Raw genomic sequence first — 23,023 nt, 5'->3', positions numbered from 1 at the left:
ACAGACCATTTGATAGAGTTCCTTTATTAGTTTATTTGCACTGTGCTATTAACTCTGGAAAGTAACTTTTGCAAGCTCTGTTCCATAGAGCTGGCTGCATGTACACCTCTCCTTGGCAAAGATGCAAAAAGGGAAAAAAGTCAGAAGGTGCCTTATCCCATTCAGTGTGATGAAATCTAATCTGTGCCACAAATAACAAAAACAGGATATGTGTGTCGGATAGTGAAGGTCAAATTGGGATAAGATATTGCTCGCCTTGTATCTATCAGCCCTCAGTTAGCACGGATGTAGAAGGATTATCATGAGGAAGATAATCATTCATTCAATCATTTCAGGGTACAGCAACATGAGCCAGTTAAAGGGAAACACCACTGTGTGTAAAAAAATTTACTGTAGGGTGTCTTAGGATATCTAGGATGTTCTTGCTCAACAAATGTTAGAGAAAATGTTTTTGGAGGTGATCTTTTTTCTAAACTTTAATTTAGCTTGCATGATTATATGCAATGTTCCCATATATTTGCAAAGATATGATCTTGCCTTTAAGTATTTTTTGTTTCTAAGTTTTAGTTTGTGTGTCTGTGTGTGTGTGTGTGTGTGTGTGTGTGTGTGTGTGTGTGTGTGTGTGCTTGTATTTTTTTTTGTTGCTGTTCTTTTTCTATTGTTTTGTTCTGTTTTTGTTGGGTGGGGTTTTTTTTTGTGTATATTTGTTTGTTTTTTTGATCTGCTGAGGTTGGCCATCCTTCAATTGGCGTGCTAGCTTTCACAATGATAGTTGACAGCATTGCATCACAAGCTATCTACAAAACGTATATCTCATCTGTGTACAATGTGTGTAAGACCCTATGGCTCCATCCAGGATATGGTTTCCACAAAAACACTCTTAAAAAAACCTTTCCTCCAACAGCATTGACAAGATTCTGTGAAAAGTGAAAGAATGCACATGATTATTGAATATGAATGGAGGTTGTTCATATCTTTCAAGGATGTTTTTAAAAACTTAACCTCGTTCCCATTGCAAATCACTCCATGAAAGTTCTATGATCTTTGACATAGTGATTAGCCTCCATTCACTAGCAGTTTCTTCTGGGTTTATGGAACACTTGAGGGAAACCTAAGCCCAAATATAAATGTGGATTGGGTGAAAGCAGCAATATTAGTAGAATACATTGGCAAAGTTTGAGGAAAGTCAGACAGTCAATTTAAAAGTTATGAATTGTTAAAAGTTTTGGTACCATTATGGCTGGATGAGAAGACTACTTTAGTTCATGATGTCATGTATGGACAACAATATAGATCAAATCTGAGGAGAATCCCACAACATTTCTTTTTTCATGAAACGTTCACATTGCATTGACTTGTTTAAGATATGCCAAAGGTAATATCATTTCCCTACTTTCTGAAAGAGGTAAGTCAAGTTCTCTTTCATTATGCTAGAAAAGTGAAAATATGTTGAATTTTCTTTATATTTTCTTTATGATTATCATTGCCCATACATGACCCATGAACTAAACGAGTCTTCTTATCCAGAGATAATGGCACTGAAACATTGAAAATTCACAACTTAAAAATTAATCATCTGATTTTCCTCAAACTTCACTGATTTTTCTTACTAATATTGCTGCATGTTTGCATGTAGGCTTCCTTTGAAATTCCACTCATGGTAGGTTGACTTTAATTAATGGCAAGAGTGATGCTAAGCTAACGGATTACAAAAGTTTGGCCGAAATCAGTTAGTGAAATTAGGAAGATATGGAGATGTAAATATTCTTGTCATTTCACGAAATTAATATATTAGTATCAATCATTTATCTGTCATATTTCGTATGCAAATTAGTTGAGGTGATGAATTGATTGCATAGCGTCGGTGAAAGCTATTAATATTCTGTGTCTTACATTGTATGTCCCCAGCTAAAAGTTTACCCAATTTACCAGTCTAAAGTGACATAATTCAAACCACTGGGGGGATGTGGTTTCATAATAGATGATACCAACTAATGTGCAGTTCCAGGGAAGATGAGCGCAACAAGATTACAGGGTCAATACACAGTGAAAATGCAGAGAAAGATATTTGGAAGGTACATTCTGAAAAGAATGGGAAGTCATTCAGAAGGTAATTGTAATGTCAGTGTTTATTGAAGCTAAAGTAGCCTGTCTAAGATACCTGAAAATTACTGATTAGATCATTTGTGGAATGGGTTGGATTCTCCCTTATCTTTTGCTTCCAGAGGGTTACAGACATTTAGCAGCCACAGAAGCTTTTCTGTGCAGTGTGGACAAAATATCTGGGAGTTCCAAGAATTTTGTCCTGATCGAGAGAACTTGTTGAATGCCAGAAACCATGAATAAAGGGAAGGGGGTGATGAGGATTCAGTCTTTAAAGGGAAACTCTTCTCCATGTTTGAGATAACTTTGAGAAATGGATGAGGTAAAAATCGAACAAACAGAACTGTGGAAACATTTTGAAGTTCTATGCTTTCCTCCTTTTTTAGGGGGGTTGGGTTGATTTAAATGAAACATTGACTATTCTGTGTTAGACTTTTCCCTTCATAGTAAAGCCAACATGAATATGGAGAATTTTTTTTTCTCAAGAAGAGCGTAACTCTATACCTTTAAGAGCTTGGCTAGTCGAATTCTGTGAATGCACAGGCAGCTTTCATGTTGAATTACCAGTGTGCTCTCATCAAAGGGAAGTTACAGAGTAAGGAAGTGTTTATATCTTGTCACATTAACCCACTTTTTCTGACTCCTTCTGATCCAACCATGGCAGATACTGCCAAGTGTAAACTTCTTTTTAGTGCCAAATTTGTCCCACCAGTACACATTGAGAGCATTTGTCTTTGAGAAGAGTCAGTAAAAGAGATTTGGCTCACTTCAGACTTTCTCTTTAATGGTGGTGGCGTGTTGAAAACATATTATCACAGGCTTTTTGACAATTCATAGCAACACTTTTATGATGGACCTTCTATGGGGATATTCTGACTCAGAAAAGCTAGTGCTTTGTGGTGGATGAGTATTATTAATGGTGTGCTACGTGAGGCACAGAGTACAGTGGAATACAGCTACAATGAGGAATTATTATAGTTGGGATCAATAGTATACTATTCACATGTTGTACTGTAGGAATGGGATGTATACAAGGAGATTAAGGGCTTTATGCTAGTTGAGTGCACTTGTATGGGCGCCAGCCGCATCCTGTTGATAACCACTGGTATGAATAGGGTACACAAAGTTTTATTCACTGTAGGCTATGGGAAGGTCTTCACTAAAGTGTTGGCATGCAGCTTGCCCATTATCTGGTTATCAGTGCATGGAGATGGACGAACAGAAGTCGGGAGGTTCTCTTCGCATAGTATGTATTGGCTGAACGTGCCGCTGTCTTTCGATTACAAAGTTGGTGAAAATATGTTATCAGTAAAGGAGAGAATATCTCATGAGTAGGGCAGAGATTTTGATATACATCGTCATGTATATTCCGGCAGATAAAGCAAACGTTTGTTAGTAGATTGCATTCATCATTTCAAAAGATGATTACTTTGTACAGTTCATGTACATGTTGTCTCAACGATAAAATGAAACATAAGTAGGCAGTTCTGTTGAGAAATTGATTCTTCATTGTGTAATTCAGCTTCTCACTAGGTCTGGACAAAAAGAAAGATATCTTCAAAAAGGAAGGCTTGGGAGTGCTGGGCTCCCACAAAATGTCAGTCCAAACCTTTCTTATGAGGATATCTGTTCACACTGTTCAGGAAAGTTGCACGAAAGGCATCAACATCATCGTCATAGTTTCTTTTGACTCTACAGGAGGACTCACTTTGAATATTGATGTGTATATATATGGCAAAAAGGAAGGCTTGGAGTGCTGGGCTCCCAGAAAATGTTTCCAACCTTTCCCATGAAGATACATTGTATCTGTTCACACTGTTCAGGAATGTTGCACAAAAGGCATCATCAACATTATCGTCAACGTAGTTTCCTCTGACTCTACAGGAGGACTCACTCTGAATGTTGATGTGCATATATATATGGGAAGATTGAAGAGGGTTGAATGTGTCTAGAACACTTGGTAGTGGCCAAGAAACCTCTCTCTAGCTGCTTCCCCTGTTTCCCCTAACCACCTACTCAATCAATTTCACAAACTTTGTGCATGTCTTCCACTGCAGAAATATCCACATACATAAGTTTTATATCAAAGGTGAAGTTACCCTGGCAAGAAAGTCTAAAGAAATCTTCTTTGTACTTCTTGGCAAACTCTCGGGCAATGTTAACGAAAACCAGCAGATCAGAGAGAAAGAAAAGTCACTCTTTATTGGATGATTAGTGACCTTCAACTAGTCATTATCATCACAATGCGTATGGCTTTGAATTAAAAACAAACCAACAAAAAATGGCTCTTTTCTGCTACTCTGTTTCATAGACCTCACTGGTGTTGAGAGAGTGATTTCTTGTTTGGGTTGAACTTCTCCTTTGTGTACCACCAAGTTTTGTCACTCAATTTATGTTATGATTTGATTTTGATCTGTTTCTCCTTTCTCTCTTTTTCTCATTTTTGTTACATCTCCACCCATTCACCTGCCATTCACCCACCCTTTCACCTTGATGTGACATCCTCCCCCCCCAAAAAAAAAAACAAAAACAAAACAAAAACAAAATCCAACTGAACAACAAACTGACCCTACCTCCATCTCCATATACTTCCTTTCCATGGTATTAATGGCAATAAATAAATTAATTAAATTAAATAAAAATGAATAAATAAATAAACAAATAAATAACATGCACATGGCTGTAATGCAATACCTTTTTTTTCATGAATGAAATATTTCAAATGTCTTTCAAATATTCTTGTTTGTTTTAATGTTATACAACATCTTTTCTTCTCTTCCGCAAAATTATGATAATGTTAACGTTTATGGTGGGTACAATTTTTGGTTTTCTTCAAATGTTTTATGCATTTATTCAATTTTGATTCAATCAATACAATGCCATGTTTTGGGAATCCTTATTATTTTTGGCCTCCTGGGGCATTGAAAATCCCTCATAAACCACACCTTTGCTTCTGATAACTACCACCATACCTTGCCTTATTTGCCCGTATTCTTAACTGCTGTTACGTTCCCTCCCCTTCCACGTCTGGCAACTTGTTGCATATTTGATTGCCTGCCCATTGGATGATTGCCTGTGATGGCGCCCTCACCTTCAATTTCATTCCACCATCTGTCCATCCACTTGCCTGCCTTATCTCTCATTCCATCTATCCATCCTCCCCATCCCCCTCCACCACCTCCTCCTCCATCCACAATATCAGGGGAGAGTGAATTCCGTCAGAAAATCATTGCATGGCAAACCGCAACCTTCAACAGGGATTGAGGTAAGATTTGAGTCTGCCGTTGGTGAGAGGTGTTACAGGGTGCACCAGTTGAAACCTGTTAAAAGATGGAACTCATTTTGTGTGGGACCTTCTGAAGTTTCTACATTCTTTTCTACTTTCATGCCGTAGAATTATTCTTAGCCCATTGAAGAAAGAGAGTGGATATATTAAGCTACATGTATGTATGACCATAAATATGGTAGATTTGGGAACTAGGAGTGGTTATAAAGATTATACTTAGTAATTTGATTCTCGAAACAAGGGAGAAGTGACACAAATGTATTGTAGATGATACATTTGTTGTCTTTATTCCCCCTAGGTTTTAAGAGTGAAATGTTGACATTTATCACTATGATACCTTCATGATAACTTAAAAAATAAAAATTGTATGGAACTGATAAAGATAGACAAGAAGCATCTCAAAAGATTGTAATTCCTAACCACCAGCTAGAAGAGTGCATCCTCCATGTCCTGGTGATTGAGCAAATGACCTTCTTGGTTTACAGGGTCAAAATCCTATTTCTTGTAGCATCATAAGGAAGTATGTGCACAGAGTGTAGGATTTATTGATGTCATATACACCGCACAGCAAACTAGATGTTCAAAGTCATTGCACAGTTATGTAGAAGTTAGGATGGAGGACCAACCATAGTAGGCTATAAATGGAAGAGTTACAATACTTGCTGCCAGTCAAGACATTATTCAGATACATTTGCAAAGAGGAAGTTTGTAATGTGATGAATAATGACCCATTATCTCATTATGTAGTCAAAGCCTGCTTATGGGATCCGTCATTAGAAATTAGCTTAGGGACTGGAAAATTGAATGCACCAAAACTAGAAAATTAATATGTGGTGGTGACTTTCTCCAACCATTGTTGTGAATGGTTGTATCATTTCCCTTTGTAAACTATGGAGACTAATGCTCTGTTTTACATACCAAGGGTAATGCAAATGTGATCAGTAGAGATGGTCAAAAATTGAGAGAAAGGGCTGTGGTCTAATTATTCACTGGTTTGAATTTTAAGTAGGCATACAAAGAGTTTACTATCAGTATAGTGCCAAAGAGAAGGTGCCACAGTGCATATGAATGAGTTTGACATAAATAGGATGTCAAAAAGGATTTGACATTGAGCCAAATATGTCCCTGTCACTGATTACATGCTGTGATACATAGACCTTCACCTGCTGACAAAGGTTTAAAGTTCACCATCCCTTGCAATTTGTTTGTCATTTTATTTCTCTAGCACAATTATCTGTCTGACGAAAAACGAGATGTTGCTTCCTGAAAAAAAAAAGATTGGATGCATAAAAAACAAACCAGAGGTGTAAAAGAATATGTTCTGTGTGCATCTTTAATCCACACACCTGTCAGTTGCCAAGAGGAATCTGTCAAGGTAAACTGGCACAAGAAACCTCTTACGTGAAAACTTTGGGAGACGGGAGATTGTGGGAGATGTGATGTTGTGTTATGCCATGTTTTTTTCCTGAGGATGTATGCATCCTTGAGTTGGATTGTTGAGCTTTCCCTTTTCCAAACTCTAGCATTTTGTGACTCACATCTCATCTTAGACACTTTTTTTGTTTCTTTTGGTTTTGTTTTTACATTTCTGACTCATCCAGTACTAATACCTTTAAGTCTGCATCATGTGGAAATAGAAGCATCCTTGATTGGTTGATGAAACACTACCAGGATTCTGAGGTCCTTGTTTTGCATTTGTCTTTCCAGGAGAGAAGGAGTACACTGACACCAAAGGACAGCAACGCATCGGAGGATGTATCAGATGGGGGCGGACCCCAGCGAAAGGGGGTGTGCAGGACAGACTCCATGTCAATAGAAGGTCAAGGGTTACAGGTATCGTCACTGACATGATGAGGTTGGAAACACTTAACTTGCGTAAACCTTAAACGCCCTTCAAGGCATGGTGCTGATATTTTCCAATTTTTATACCCCCGCCAAATGAAGTTTGAAGGGGGTATATAGGAATCAGCGGACGGTCGGGCGGTCTGGCGGTCAGTCCGTTGCAAATCTTGCGTCGCGAACTACTTCCTCAGTTTTCAACCGATTCCCATAAAACTTGGCACAGATGTGTGCCGTGGGTTGTAGATGTGCAAGACGTATTTTTTGACAGTACCCAAAAGTACGTTGCCATGGTAACGGCATATTATGGGCAAAAAATGGGTGCAAATCTTGCGTCGCGAACTCCTCCCACAGTTTTTGCTCAATTTTTATGAAATTAGGTACAGATGTTCATCTGAATATGTTAATGTGCAAGACACATATTTCCGCAGTGGCAAAAAGTGCGTTGCCATGGTAACGGCATGTTATTGGTAAAATATAGGGCAAAATGCTTCATGGCAAAACTGCTTCATCAGTGTTCTTCCAATTCTCATGGAATTCATATTGAATGTTTGTCTTAGGATATAGGTCAGCATGACACATTTCTTGACAGTGACAAAAAGTATGTTGCCATGGTAACAGCTCACATATTATGAGCCAAAATGATGGAAAATTTTGTGTTGCAAACTACTTCCTCAGTTTTTGCCCAATTTCCATGAAACTTGGTACAGATGTGTGCCTTTGGTTGTAGATGTGCAAGACGCATTTTTCGACAGTACCCGAAAGTACGTTGCCATGGTAACCGCATATTAATGGCAGAAAATCAAGGAAAGATCTTGCGGATTTAACTACTTCCTCAGTTTTTTGACCAAAGCTTATGAAATGTTGTTTTGACCAAAGCTTATGAAATGTTGTTTGGCGGGGGTATAACCAGTCGCTGTAGCGACATTTCTAGTTGCACTTGACACTGTGAAGGTACCAATTGTCATTCCCTGCCAACCCTGCTTACCAGGGACAAACACCCAAAGAAGATGACATGGTAAAAACAAAATGTAGGACAGGACATGAAGCAAAGAGGAGAGGGAGAAGACCTCTAGAGTTCATGATATTTGAAGGGGAAACCTGTGTAGTAAGTACATCACTCCCTCCCTCTTGAAAGACATGGTTCTCAATGGTTAATGACGTGCAAACAATCGTTATATAAGTTTTTGACATGAAAATGAATCAGTGCCCAGTGAAAGTTATCTCAAAATGATTGCAGATAGGCAGATACTTTTAGAATTATTGACACAATAGCATAAAACACAACAAAACCTCACGTGATGTGAATTTTGCCTCCACCAGTAAACATTTCTTGTTGCTATAAGAGATATTCTATCATTCTATGACTTCTACTTCCACTTCTCTTCTCCTGCGACCAGATCACGCCGCTTCCCGGCACCCATCCACTGGTGGTCTTCGTCAATCCCAAGAGTGGCGGGAGGCAAGGGGAGCGCATCATGAGAAAGTTCCAGTACCTCCTGAACCCGCGGCAGGTGTATGACCTGAGCAAAGGTGGCCCCATGCCAGGGTGAGACAAAGAGGGACATTTCAACCCATCAACTCTTGGGGGGAATTTCACTGCAGAAAATATCATCTTGTCACCATGCCATTAGCAACTCTTGATTTTACTGCAAATGCGATGTCGGAGAAATACTAGATGAAACTGATGAATGAATTAGATGGGACTGGTGGATTTATTCACTAAGCCTGCTCAAATCAGGAAAAAAAATGCAGAAAACTGCTAATTTGAGAGAGAATATGAAGTTTTATCTTCTGAAATGTGTTGCCAATGAAGGATCATCACAATCACAGATTCAGTAAGGAAGAGGTTGTTTATAGACACTCTGCAATCGTAAAACAATCAATTCTATCTGAACAACAAAGGACTGACATTAGAGAGGCTACCTGTAAGAAATATGATAAACAAATATAGCATCAAATCACAGACAGAAGGTTCCTGGGACTTGTTGGATGCATCTTTATAGAGAAACAGAAACACAGCAAAGATCTATTCCTGAGATGAGTATACATTTATGTATAGTCCCCTTCTTTTTTTAAAATACACTCTCCAAGTGCCACAATGGGTGATTTCAAATTTTGTGCTAGTGGTGGTGCTGGTGTTATCTCCTGTACAATGGCATTATAAATTGAGCTCCAGCACCAATGATAGGTGATAGAGGTCATGATTATCAATCCCCAACACTAGTGTTATCTTCACACCTCCACCAAGTCTGTGGTGATTGTGCTGGACTTGCATTACGAAAACAATAATCATGTTTGGTTGAGGTTGAATAAGAATAATAAAGCCACGAATGCTTTGTCTCAGGCAAGTGATGTTGAGGAAAGATTAAAATGCCAAAAAATTCTAAACATCTCCAAAATACAACAATCCTAATTTTGCTCCAAAGCATAGATTTATGTGTGGCTATGCATGGATTTTTTGTGTGCTCTCCGTAAAAGCAACTGTTGCATTGACATATGGGGCTGTACACATCCTTAATGGAGTCTTCCCAGGAATGACGTGTATCCGTAGACATGACTGTTGGTGTCATACGTATGTCGATGCTATCACCTACAGTGAACCTTGAAATGATGAATGTGATAATCCCTAGGGCTGGAGTTAGACAATGTATGGTAAATCACCAAATGAGAATAATGGAGCTTGGTTCAATAGATAACATTCAGCGCCGGGCCTATCACTAGCTAACAGAACTATGCCATAATTTTTAGCTCAACCTGCTAACACCGACTGAGTTTATTAAATATGGGATCATAGTTAGGGCTAGTGTTAAGACAGCACTAACACCAGCACTAGCAATGAACTTGAATCACCCGTCGCCAAACTTCTTTCTATGACTTCTTTCAATGTAAATAAGTCCTCTCCCTGATTACAATATTTATAGAATCATGTCAGATGCATTGTAGCTTGGTTGTCATAGTCAAATATATATTAGAGCAACCACAGAAAGGGAAAGTTTTGTTTGTGTGAGGCACTGTATTGTCTTCTGTGGCATTTTAAATGGGCAATTTAGTCAAGTTATTCCTCCTTGGCAAGTTGTTGATATCTGATGTCACTTTCACTTGCTCATTAAATTCACACAAATGGGACAAGAAACCTTTGAATTTTAGATGTAGGGAAGGAGAGGGGAGAAGAATATCAATGTGTCTGTGGGGGGAGAGTGGGTTGGTAATATATGCTCTTTATAGCTTTACTTTCACATGCATTACGTTTTACCCGCAAGAATTTAGTCAGTTTTGTTTCCGAGACATAAAACCAAATAAATTTTGTTCATGCAGACTCCCCAATCCAGCTTAGTTCCATGCATACTCAAAGATGAATGTTGAGCACGGATAATTGTTCCATAGCTGGAAATTACTTGCTGTTAGAGAATTTCAGTGAAGTAGACTTCATGATGTTATCTCCCCTCTTATGAAGACATTCACGGTTCAAATTTTATGATCCTGCTTAGAAAATGAAGAGGCTAACACTTATGCCACTGATGAGGAGGCGATACTGAAGATGATGATGTTGATAAAGACATTGCTATTAGTAACGATGTGTAACGAAGAATGAGTGATAGTTGCAGTGATGACAAATGATTATTGTGATGACAATGGTTATGAGGAGGATGTTACTTAGTGGAGAGAGATACCCATGATACCACTGTAATTTTATTTTGACTTTTTTGTTTTCTTTTTCAGGTTAAAATTCTTCAAAGATGTCCCCAACTTCAGGGTGTTGTGCTGTGGTGGTGATGGGACAGTAGGATGGGTGTTAGACTGTATAGGTAAGACAACTGCAGACTGAAACTTGTCAAATCTTATTTGTGACGGGCCCAAAGAATGGACCTCTTAGCATAGTTCAAACTTGCAATTTCTTCTTCATGAATGAATTCATGAAGGAGGATTTTGTTTTTTGTGCTTTTCTTGTGCTTCTGTGGTTCATAGATTGTGTGCAATGTGAGTACTGCTGTACAATTTCAAAATGGTCTTGATTAGTCTCCAAACAACAGAATAATGTGTACAATTATGTTTTGTATGAGTGTTTGAAACATGAATTTACACCTATTATTGGATAATACATCAGTTTGGTTTTTGACATTCAAAATCTTCATTTGACAATGGCAATCTATCACTTTTAATAGATGTGAACATGAATATGAAAGTCCAATTTCTAACCACCATCAATCTCTCTCTCACTCTCCTCTCTTTCATTCTTTTCCTTGACAGATAAGCTCCAAATAGACCCTAGACCATCTGTAGCTATCCTTCCTTTAGGTACTGGCAACGATCTAGCAAGATGTCTGAACTGGGGTGGAGGTAAGAAATAAGATGTTTCTATACTTTGATGCTGTCGTCATGACAACCTGATTGAAACCTAGTTCAGTTCACTTCCAGATAAGTTTGATTTTATTTTTGTAGGGTTAAGTTGTAGCAAGTACACGTTTTCCCTTTTTTTTTCCTTCTTTTTTCCCCCTGCTACCAGGTAAATGAGATGGAAATTTGGCTGGGCTTCAATTTTGTAGCTTAGTCGCCCTGCAGAAACTTATTGTTCCACATGACAGTCTTGTGAAGATTGAAATATTGTGGAACCAGAGTTGTTTTATATATTCTATAAAGTGAATTCAGTTTTATCAAGAGATTTCTTAAATTCAGGTGCAAAAAAAAATAAAAGTTAATGTGGATGATTCATTTCGAAGATCATGTATATTGTTGTCTATTGAACTATGCAGTTTGTAAAGCTTAGTGCTATTGTAGCAAGCTCCACTTCATACAGGACTTTCATAGTCCAAGCTCTGGCTCTGTCTTTGTTCTTTCTGTACTTCCGGGGGTGGGGGATCAGTGTACTTTTGGATGGTAACATGAAGGATTTTGTACTTTGTGAATTCTTCAATGTTTTGTCGGATTACTTCCTGAAAGGACCAGTTTAACCCTAATCAGGCTGGGGGGGGGGCGGAATCCGCCCCCCCCCTCGACGTTTCGCGCAATATCTTCACAACGCGATAAGCTCCCACCGCGATGATTCACGACTTTTTCTTTCAAGTATTGCGCAACTTTTGAGACTTAAATTGTTGCGCCCGCCCGTACCGTTTTGACGCAACGCCCATTCGAAAAAAATATGTCAACCCCAAAATTGCTCCAAAACGTGATTTTGTGTGCAAATCCAATGCAAATTGTGTTTTTTCAATTAATTTACATAAAAATTCATATCTTCACTTAGAATGGCCGAAATTAATTTATTTTAGCATAATAATGCTTCGAAAAATGTCTGTGACAAATTTTGGCCAAAAAACAAACAAAAACAAAAGGTCAAAAACAAAGAAATACATAAGAAATTCAAAAAACAATAAAATACATAAGAAATTAATTTCGATACAGATTTTTTTTATCCTATGTCTCAGAAGAATGATACAAGAAACATTTCAAAAAAGAAATTAGCTTAATTGGAGCATTAATAAGTGAGTTAGAGCCCAAAACTGATTTTATGCATAGGTTACAATAATTAATTAATATAAAATATAAGAAAAATTTTAGGAGAAAGCAACCATACATTTTGATAGAATACGTCGTGGGCGTCGCGTGTGCCGATTTTCGGCGCGATCGCGCGTTCCATAGGCGAGATCTGAAGGGGGGGGCGGAATCTGCCCCCCCCCAGATATAGCATAGCCAAAAAAGCCCAGCCTGATTAGGGTTAAGTACATGGCCATTGAGAGTCAAGAAAACATAGCCAAACACTTAAAAAACAAGAGTAGAGATCCTATGGGTAGAACCAATTTCAGCTTATAATCTCATGTTTCTTCCTCTATAATGACAAAGTGGTGGTGTCATCACCTGCAGAATGTGTATTTGTAGGAGTGCAAATATGTACTGGGGTAAGCATTTCTCACAAAGTGGAGAGAAAGAAGATTAGTAGAAGTATCACCTCAGAAGACATTTATCACAACCTCATTCTAATGTGTTATTACCATCAGGCTCTTGTGTGTATATCCACAGAGGCATGTTGACCAGTGTGACACCAAAAATCCAGTAAAAGACCCAGACATTCCCAAATTCCTGTGGAAAACATTCATTTTTTCATATTTCAAATGGACAGTCATGGCAAGGGACAATTAATGCAAGGAAATAGTAATTGTAACAGGAAATCCTTTTAACTCATACACATTGTACACTCATGTACAGATTATTTACATTAATAAATGTGCCTTGAACAAGACTTGCCATTATTTGCGATAATTTTCATCATGCAGGCTATGATGGTGGTAGTCTACCCAAGATCCTCAGGGACATTGAAGACTCAGAAACTGTATACTTAGATAGGTGGCACATTGAGTTCAGCACAACGGACACCAGCGAACAGGGCGATCCAGTCCCCTACAACATCATCAACAACTACTTCTCAATAGGAGTGGTAAGTTAACCTGTTTCGTGTGGGAACCTAGTGGCCTGTGTATTAAGTCTATGGGCAGTTCAGAATTTAGTATGGAATAGGTTAACTAGACTCTAGTTTGTTCATAGTAGACAGTGCATGATCTTGTGCATGGGGAAAATTGTGAGAGTGTGTAATGCCTCGTAACACAAAAATGATGGCCAATTATATCATCCAATTATATCATTTAGCTCTTTATGTGCCACATTGGCACGTCTGACTCAGTTGACGGTGTGCCAAGTTCGTATATTTTACTCAAATGCACAAACCCACCCAACCTGATCGATAGAACGGCAAATGCGACAGTACAATGGAAGTTTCACTCCCGATTCCATTCCTCTCACATTTAGCTTGCATTACATGGTGATTGGATGTCAAGCGGTGTTTCCGAGTGGGTTTCTGGAGTAAATTCTAGTTTTGTTTTTGTGGTTGTATGTGCAAAGTCATGCCTTCTAGGTCTAGACAGTTATGTAGCTATACCAGCTATTTGAAAGAAAAATAATCATAGATTTGTCATAAAATTTACATCATAGCAAAGCATGGAGTTTTCCCTTCAATTGTGCCCATTGCATGTCCAGGATAAACATCTTTTTTTTTTAAGTTTACGTGGATTTGAAAAAGAGAATGGTTTCCCAAAGCATGCCTGGGTTGGAAACTCAGAATAATATGACACACAGGGGGTTTACACTGTTGCACATAAAGGGCTAGATAATGGAAGTCTATTTATCGCACAAATAGTGAGAGTTTGTACTGTTGTAATGTTAGCATAAAATCACTTATGTACAGTATATGTGCATGAGGCCAATTATGAACGCAAATAGGACATTTCAGTTTTGGGGCTTGATGTTAAACATGTATTGTACAGTATGAATGTGTATCAGTGTTTTTTGTTTTGGGTTGGTTTTTTTTTTGTTTTTTTTTTTGTTTTTTTTTGTTTTTGTTTGTTAAATTAATGTGCATCAGTGAATGTACAATGAGACAACCAGTGAGTTTCATTGCCTTCACCAAGGAGGTTATGTTTTTGTGGGAGTTGGTTTGTCTGTCTGTCTGCAAAATAATTCACAAAAAGTTGTGAATGGATTTCGATGAAACTTGGAGAAAAAGTGGAAAATGACACAAAGAAGAGACAGTTCAATTTAAGTAATGAACCTGGGAATTTTATGAATTTTTGAAGGATTTTTCTATCTTTTGGCAAATAGGGTCAGTGAACTTGGGAGTTCAAGCTGCGCGTATTTGAGGTTTGCATATGCGCACTAAAGCGCATGCTCTGCTCGAGGCACAGCGCTGCAGGAAGCTGATGAGGTAAAGACAAGGCTTCTTTTGTTGGGAAATTGGGCACTTTACAGCATACATACATATGGGTGAAAATGAGCTGTTTGGCGGAGATCTGAACTCTGAGTGCTTTTGTTGAGGACAGGTGACTTTGCTACAACACACATTTCCCATAGGCACCTGCCCGAGTATACTCGGGACTCGTCTTCAACGGGTTAATGATAAGCTGATGCTCTGCTATTTTCACGATAGGCAGAATGTTTACAGCAATTGGAATCATGGAACGGGGGTGTAGTGTATGTTGTTGTTCTGATTATACCTCTTAGATACAGGGTAGACAAAATTGCTAGGAATGCTTTTTCCTGTTGAGAGGTTGTCTGTGTGTATTGTTTGATATATGTGTTGGTATATGTGGGTAATTGAGCATATGTAGTGTGGATGTCTTTTTATCACTGCATTTACTCATTCCAAGATATTTTGTGTTTCATCGCCAGTTGTCTCATGTGGCATTGATGTACAAATTGTGAATTGTGAGTGCGATGGTACAAGACTTTGCATGAGGTGAAAGATAGAGGTGCTCTATTCAGCGAGGCGAAGCCGAGTTGAATAGTGCTCTTCATCTTTCACCGAATGCGAAATCTTGTTCCATTGCATGAATAAAGACCATACACTATTTGTTTTACACAACACCTCAAATGTCAACAGATGTGGTCCACACAGATTCTTGAATTTAGCACAGAAATGACAACCATTTTTTGTGAAAGACAAATGAGTAGCCGCACAGTCACCATGAACGTGTACGTACGTGAAACCGATAGGTTGAAGTTGTATACAAAAATGAATGACAAAAGTATGCGCTTGTAATTGTTGAGTGCGTGCAGCAAATGTTTGTTTATTGTGACATCAGAGCCTTGCAATAGAACAAAAACTTCCAGTCAATCGTGAGTTTAACACAGGAGTCAATGGAAATGGATGACGTCATAACAGCCTGTTTGCTCAAACAAAATTGCGCGGCTGACAGCCACAGCATTCTATGGAACTTTTAACTGAATTTCACGTGATGGGCAATCGACCAATCGGATAGCTACATTCTAATTAGGTGTTGTATAAATCCTGACAGTGACACAATAACTGATTATCAGAACATTGCCCCTGCTGACCTGCTACTTCTTCCCTTCCCTCATTGTTAGGATGCATCCATTGCACACAGATTCCACACGATGCGAGAGAAGCACCCGGAGAAGTTTAACAGTAGGATGAAGAACAAGTTGTGGTACTTTGAGTTCGGGACGTCGGAGACGTTCGCGTCAACATGCAAGAATCTCCACGAAGACATCGACATCATGGTGAGATATTGTAATAGTGCACTTTCACCTCAAGTTCAATTTGACTGCAATATAAGGGCTAAGATTAAACAGACAGTGGTAGAAACTTCATCAAAATCACACAGAGAATGAAAAAGTTATGGGTCTTCCAAGTTTCTTATGTATTACTGTTTGCACCAAATACTTGAGGTTTTGATTTTCGCAAATTTTGCATGTCAGGTGCTATTTGCAGATTTAAAGACTCGTGAAAATATTGACTGTGATCCTGCTACAAACAGATGTGATGTGCACCTGTACGTTTCTCCATTCAATACTGTACTCCACATTCAAGAATCTAACCAATCACAAAATTGTCGGAGGTGCTGATTCACAAGAATTTAGACTCAGTGAGGTATTGAGAAACAGTGGATTCACATATGCATATTAGATGAGATGATGAAGTCATTGCATTGTGAATCTCTCGTTGACCTGTTCTCCGATCTCCACATATTTTGTTTATCCCTATTCAGTGCGATGGAGTCTCACTAGACCTGGCCAGTGGCCCTTCACTCGAGGGCATAGCCGTTCTCAACATTCCAAGCATCTACGGGGGCTCCAACCTGTGGGGGGACACACCCAGCAAGAAGAAGCAGCGGAAGATGGAGAAGAAGCTGCAGAGGACGCGAGACAAGGAGGGCCTGACGCAGTCCAGCATCGACCTGATGTTTGCAAGGCAGTGTGAGTAACAGGCGCACTCTATGATTCACATCCACATTTGTGATAGAAAGCAACTACAATAACAACAGCAATAGCAGCAGTAGTCACACCATATTACTTCACCAAATATAAAGGAGGTTATGTTTTTATCGACGTTGGTTTAATTGTGTGTTTTCTTTTGTCTGTTTGCAAAATGACTCGAGGTTTGCATACACACGCTCTTCTCAGGCGAGGCACAGCATAGCTAGCTTCTGTATTGGAAAATTAGGTGACTTTCAGCATACGTGTATGGGTGGAATGAGCTGCTCGGCGGAGGTCTGCGCTTTCTGAGTGCCTTTCTAGTTTACACCTAACCTAACCTATTTTTTGTTCTTGTTGCTTGTTCGTCATCACCTGCAGCGATAGGAGACAAATCGATAGAGGTGGTCGGTCTGGAGAGCTCCCTCCATGTGGGTCAGGTCAAGGCAGGCATCCGGTCGTCGGGCCGCAGGCTCGGTCAGTGCCAGACAGTGACCATCCGTACCAGGAAGAGGGTGCCAATGCAGATTGATGGAGAGCCCTGGCTCCAGCCTCCTTGCACAGTGAGTACTTCCTGGTGTCATTTAGTTTTCTGTTAGGTCATGGTGGAAGACTCAAAAGCGAACCATACCTTATCGTAGCGTACCATGCCAGATTGGGAGTATTCAAACTCTAGTTGAGAAAGCATACCTCATGACTTATGAGCTGTCTTTGGACTCTGCTAAGACGGGTCACACATTTTGTAGCATGCCATGCACCTGGCGCACTAACACTTTAGACAGATTGACTCTTTGTGTTATGATGTAGTGTGTGTTACACACATTTTTCTCATGTCAACAGCTAGTAAGGTACTAATATGCTTTTGGACCAATTTGCGTTCCTGCACTCTGTGGCATAGTACGGTACCGTATGGTATGCATTTTGAGCACATTTCAGGAAGTGGTTCAATTTTGGCACGTTACGGTACAGTGCAGTACGCTTTATGAGTTTAGTTTCTCTCACAGCCCCCAGATTAACCCCTCCAGGACCACTAGTTGAAATACCATCCATTTTTCTTTTTATTGAAATATAACAAAAAATATACAAAATATGCGTGTACAGTGTGATAAAGATTGCATACAATTTGTAGCTGGTCAACAATTACAGCTGGGGGAAGAAAAGTTGGGGTGAGTGCCCAACTTAGTATTTTTAGAGGTTGTGTAATGTTCTGCTTTGTTTTTCAAATAAGAAAAAAAATGAGATGATCAAAAGAAGATGTTACATTTTGAAATTATTATCTATGTAATATGTAAAATTGCCCTATCCAAGGGATGGATTGTATGTTATTGCCTTTTATGAGAGGGGCTGCATGATTACAAACAATGTTGCTCAGCTAGACCTCAGAATAGAAATGAATGTGTCTGTTCTACCTACCTGTGTTTAATCTGTCATGGTAGGCCTACAGTGTACACTACTCTCTTCATTTTAATTCGTCCCTGCAGATATCAATCACCCACAAGAACAGCACACCGATGCAGAAAGGCCCACCCCCAAAGAAGAGCTTCTCTGGAATCAGGAAGCTCTTTACCAAGGGGAGTATCGATGCCGATGAGAACAGCGACACGCATCTATGAGGTGCTGAATGAAACAGGCCAGAGATGAATGAGGAAAGAATTCAAATTTTCTCTTCCTTTTTCAGCTCTTTTTTATCCTTTGGTGTAGGTTTTACATCAAACTTTTGCTGCCTTCCATTCCTGAAGATACTTGAGGGCACTTCTTCTCTAAATCTTTTTTTTTTTTAGATTGACATGGGACTTTATATTATGCAACACTGGTATTTCCACATTGCTCATGTTCAAGGGTGCAAGGAGATGGAAATTGTTTCAGAGTAGTTCCAGGACTCTTGTGCCACGGGGACCACACATAAAAGCATGCTTAGTAGAAGAGATGGAAAGTCCTCGTCAATCCTACTACAAGGATGCCAAAGTGGCAGAAAACTGCAGGGACTTTGTTGTGGTTTCGCAAAAGCACACATGTACACAGAGCAGATGGAACGTGGCAAGCTCCCACCGGCACACCGACAGAACATTTTTCCATCAGGATACCACTCGTGTCCCGGGAAGTCGACGAAATATGTGACTTCATTCATGTGTGCATGACATACAAGACTTGCGAGTTCATTCCATGCTCAAACTCATACTTTTTTGAGAGTAATGAATTTCTATGAGATTGTCTTCTGCAACAGAATTTCAGTGTTAGCAAAAGGGGCTGTCGTGGTTCTTGTTCTGTAGTGGTTCATACACGATGTTCATGTACGATACAGCAATGTTTTACGAGTTGGTGTTTGTAATTCTAAGTCTTTTAATTTGTTTGTACTGTGTGCTTTGAGAGTGTTGTCTTCTTGTTCACACACTTTAGAAGGAACCGCACCAGTTGTCTTACTGCATCACATATACATGCCCTTCTGTTTTTATAACTGTGAGTGTTATGCACATGATTTGCCATGTGGCACAGCACTAGGAGAAGACGTAATGCAAAAACACATGGCACAATGAGATATGTAGCCATGTGGGAGCTAGAATGCCCATTTTTCCATTCTTCTTTTTTATGTATACTAGCTGTCAAGTTTGGTTTGGGAGCACTGCGTATTGCTCCATTAGGCTTAGTCCTGTTTTACACCTGAAGACCAAAGTGCTGTACCTGTATGATTGGTTAGTTAAGGAAATACTGTTTTGAAGAAAGATGTGTGTTGTGCTATTCAGTGCACCACAGAATATCACTTACAATACAAAAATGGTTATCTTATCATACACACGTAGACAGACAGTTATTTTTTTGCATTTTCCCCCCTAAATAAATAATTCTGGGGTGATTTGTATCATTGGGCTGTTAACTTGTTTTGTCAAGACAGAATTTGGCATGCTCAGCCCTGTAGTCTACATCCTCAGACATTGTCCATTTGAAAGGTGAAAACCCCTCTTCAATGGCCCCAGTTTCAAGTCATGCATGATGAATCCACAAACATCAAGTTGTGCATTGTACCTAGTGGGATCCAGGGTGCCAAATCCCACCCTCCATCCTGATGATTGCATGAGTTCACATTATAACAATACCCCCATGTAAGTGTTTCCAATTTCTTCAGCACAGAGCAATTATTTCACTGTTTACTGTGATCATCATAACCAGTGGGCATCACCAACATATGTACTACACATTTTTCTAAAGTGAATTTTTTTATTACATTTTCATTGCTCAGAGTTTACCATAATTATGTTGTATGTGTGAATTGGGCATGTGTGGTATTAGCTGAAAAAAAAATGCTGAAGGCCTTGTTTTTGTGTTATGACTTGTATGTATATGACTTGTCTTTCCAAATGGTGTTGTAAATTTTATTTCCTCTTATCTCTCATTTTTTGTTCCAATTTTGTAATGTGTAAAGTGTGTGCAGTTTATTTTTATGTATATGTTATATTTTGAATTATCAAGATGTTATGATGCAAAACATTCATCATTCAGGCTCTGAAAATATTGGATTTGTAGAAGGATAATACCTTACATGTATTTTGAGATAAAAAGCAAAAATTGGCACAATGACCTAGCACAAAGTTTTTAGTGAAGGCTGTACAGATGATTTCTGTGTGACAAAGTTTTACATACCATCGTAGTCTTATGTTACTTCCCACCAGTTGAGAAACATATAGCATTTAGCTCTCTACATAGTGAGCTCTTGATTTTGTATACATTAGTTGATTTAAATCAAATTAAGTCCTTCACACATCAGCCATCGTAAAATTGATATCAACAGTGAGTACACTTTGTCTTAATTTTGTCCTCATTCACCCATTTTATTTCTTTTTAATTATGTCGTGCAGTGAGTTGAGTATATAGTGGAAAAATAATAAATAAATGGACCAAAAGCAGTGATTTATATCTTTAAGATTATGAATAACGATCCATCCATCTGTGAATTCAGCATGATCTAATTCAATTCATCATTCAACACTGCACTGCTGGGCAAAGTTTAAACCATGGATGTATTCTCAGGGTGAAGCTCTTATCCCCTTTGAGAGGGAGAAAAAAGAGCAGAAAACAAAAACTAGCTGTAATGGGGACCCACAGAGATTGAACCAGAGACCATCATTGGTATTAATTAGTCTGTGCATAGGTGTGGCATGATTTCAGCAGTGATGGGTAATAGCTGTAAATCTGACTTCTGTCATATCTTACAACGCACACTAAACAGTGTCATTTGGAATTGCTTATTATTTTAAGCAAAACCTAGTTTCAATATGCCTTGACTGACAGCTGAAGATATTCTTTGCCTGTGAAATCAGTCTAATTTGACTTGTCTGATGTCATCAAAAAAAAAAAGGATGAAGAAAAGAACAATTGTTGGTGGTTTAGTAAGGCATGGCTAACTACTCCTCTGATATTCTCAGATGTGGCCACAGAGAGGGGGGAGGGGGGCAGTGAAAGAGAGAGAGTGAATGAGTGAAGATGATATCTGGTTGTCATGCAAGACAGGAATCTTCTCGACAGTTGTCTGTGGTAAGACTGAGCTGGCATCAGTCATCTGTAAACTTTACAGATAAAGATTTATAGATATTATGATTATTTAAACATGTAATGACATTTTCCCGTGACCATTACTCAGATTATGTCAGAATGATGATTATATATATATATATATATATATATATATATATATATATATATATATATATAAAGATATATAAATACTTGCATATATATATATTGTTTGATGATGTGATGATTTGATTTTAAGGCTCTGCATATTTGGTTTTTGTTTTGTTTTGGTTTTTTGATAGAAATTCTCATACTTTATCTGTTTTGTACAATCTGTAATAATGTATCACATTTTTTTTTTTTTTTGGTAATTATTGTACATTGAATTGGGCTCTAACACTGCTGATTATGAAATGGGAATTGAATTTGCTTACAGGGGACCTGTCTGGAAAGTGTATATTTTCATGATGTTTTGTGTTGTATATTTCAGCATTGAAGTATGTGTATGTGAAACCCTATGTATTTTTGTAGCATTTTAATTTGACATTTCTATCGGTTATTACAAGACAGTTTGTATTATTAGTGGGTATATATATATATATATATATGTGCACACTCATATAGATTATGCAACTCTTACAAAATTTGTGAATTACAAAGTTGCATGCATAATGATGATATTGGGTTTGTCTTCCCAACTTCAAGTAGACTAGAAAAAAAAATCTTTTTTGTGTGGTTGAGTAAAAAAAAGAAAGAAAAAGTAATGATATGAATGTTTGTCAAAGCTGTGTAATATCCTTATTTGTATCTGTTGATTACATTTCTATCTCTCTCTCTCTCTCTCCCTCTCCATCTATCTATCTACTTAAAGGAGACCTCCGGATGATTTTAAGATTTTTCATTTGAACAACTATAAATAAGTAATACTGAGGAGAGAGTTTCAGAATTTGTGATAATTGGGATGAAGAATAAGAATATTTTCAAAATTTAGAACAAATTGCAATGAACAAGGATGATGACATGGCAGAGTCACCATTAGAATGCATGAGTTGGGGCTCAAGGAAGCAGAACAAAAGAAGAAGGCATGCATAGATTATACACAGGTGAACTCGCAAGCACGCAGTATTGTAATGGAATTACACTGCTACATTTCTGAAATATGTGAACCTCCTATATCATCATCCTTGTTCAGTGTAATTTGTTTGAGGTTTTTCAAAGTATTGTTTCTCTGCTCAAGAACCACAATAAATTCCACAAATCTTTACATGGAGTTATCGATTTATGTACTACATGATATGAAATTAGGAAAATCGTCTGGAATGTCCCTTTAATATCTACCTCTATCTGTCATCTGTTGGTTTCTGTATTAATCTATCTACAGCTTTCTTTCCCATCTCCTTTCTCTTTTCTGTCTGAGCCTTATTGCTCTGACTTACATCCCTTTCCCATCCTGCCCTGTCTGAAGTCCATATGTTGATACAGAGCAGTGTCTTCGCATCATTCATGATTTGGTTTTTGCTTTTCTATGAC

The 23,023-nt window shown here is 38.4% G+C and overlaps 1 protein-coding gene across 5 annotated transcripts in view; it reads left to right on the top strand.

The window, feature by feature from the left end:
• Window positions 1-21,645, top strand: part of LOC139739542 (diacylglycerol kinase beta-like) — a 165,725-nt gene extending 144,080 nt beyond the window's left edge. For 3 of the 5 annotated variants that reach the window (XM_071650145.1, XM_071650142.1, XM_071650141.1), the window contains 10 exons: window positions 5,306-5,368; window positions 7,097-7,222; window positions 8,629-8,777; window positions 10,952-11,037; window positions 11,480-11,569; window positions 13,498-13,658; window positions 16,139-16,294; window positions 16,783-16,990; window positions 17,369-17,550; window positions 18,469-21,645. In XM_071650145.1, the coding sequence (XP_071506246.1) occupies window positions 5,306-5,368; window positions 7,097-7,222; window positions 8,629-8,777; window positions 10,952-11,037; window positions 11,480-11,569; window positions 13,498-13,658; window positions 16,139-16,294; window positions 16,783-16,990; window positions 17,369-17,550; window positions 18,469-18,600 (1,353 nt within the window). In that variant the 3' untranslated portion in view covers window positions 18,601-21,645. The remainder of the gene's footprint in view (window positions 1-5,305; window positions 5,369-7,096; window positions 7,223-8,628; window positions 8,778-10,951; window positions 11,038-11,479; window positions 11,570-13,497; window positions 13,659-16,138; window positions 16,295-16,782; window positions 16,991-17,368; window positions 17,551-18,468) is intronic. The other 2 variants (XM_071650144.1, XM_071650143.1) reach the window with 1 other exon arrangement.
• Window positions 21,646-23,023: the final 1,378 nt, after the last annotated feature.

This window comes from Diadema antillarum, unplaced genomic scaffold (genome assembly GCF_040938485.1).
Source record: "Diadema antillarum isolate AM-2024a unplaced genomic scaffold, OU_Dant_1.0 seq00000804_RagTag, whole genome shotgun sequence".
Classification (NCBI taxonomy): Eukaryota; Metazoa; Echinodermata; class Echinoidea; order Diadematoida; family Diadematidae; genus Diadema; species Diadema antillarum.
This window is presented reverse-complemented; position numbering and strand designations above follow the sequence as displayed.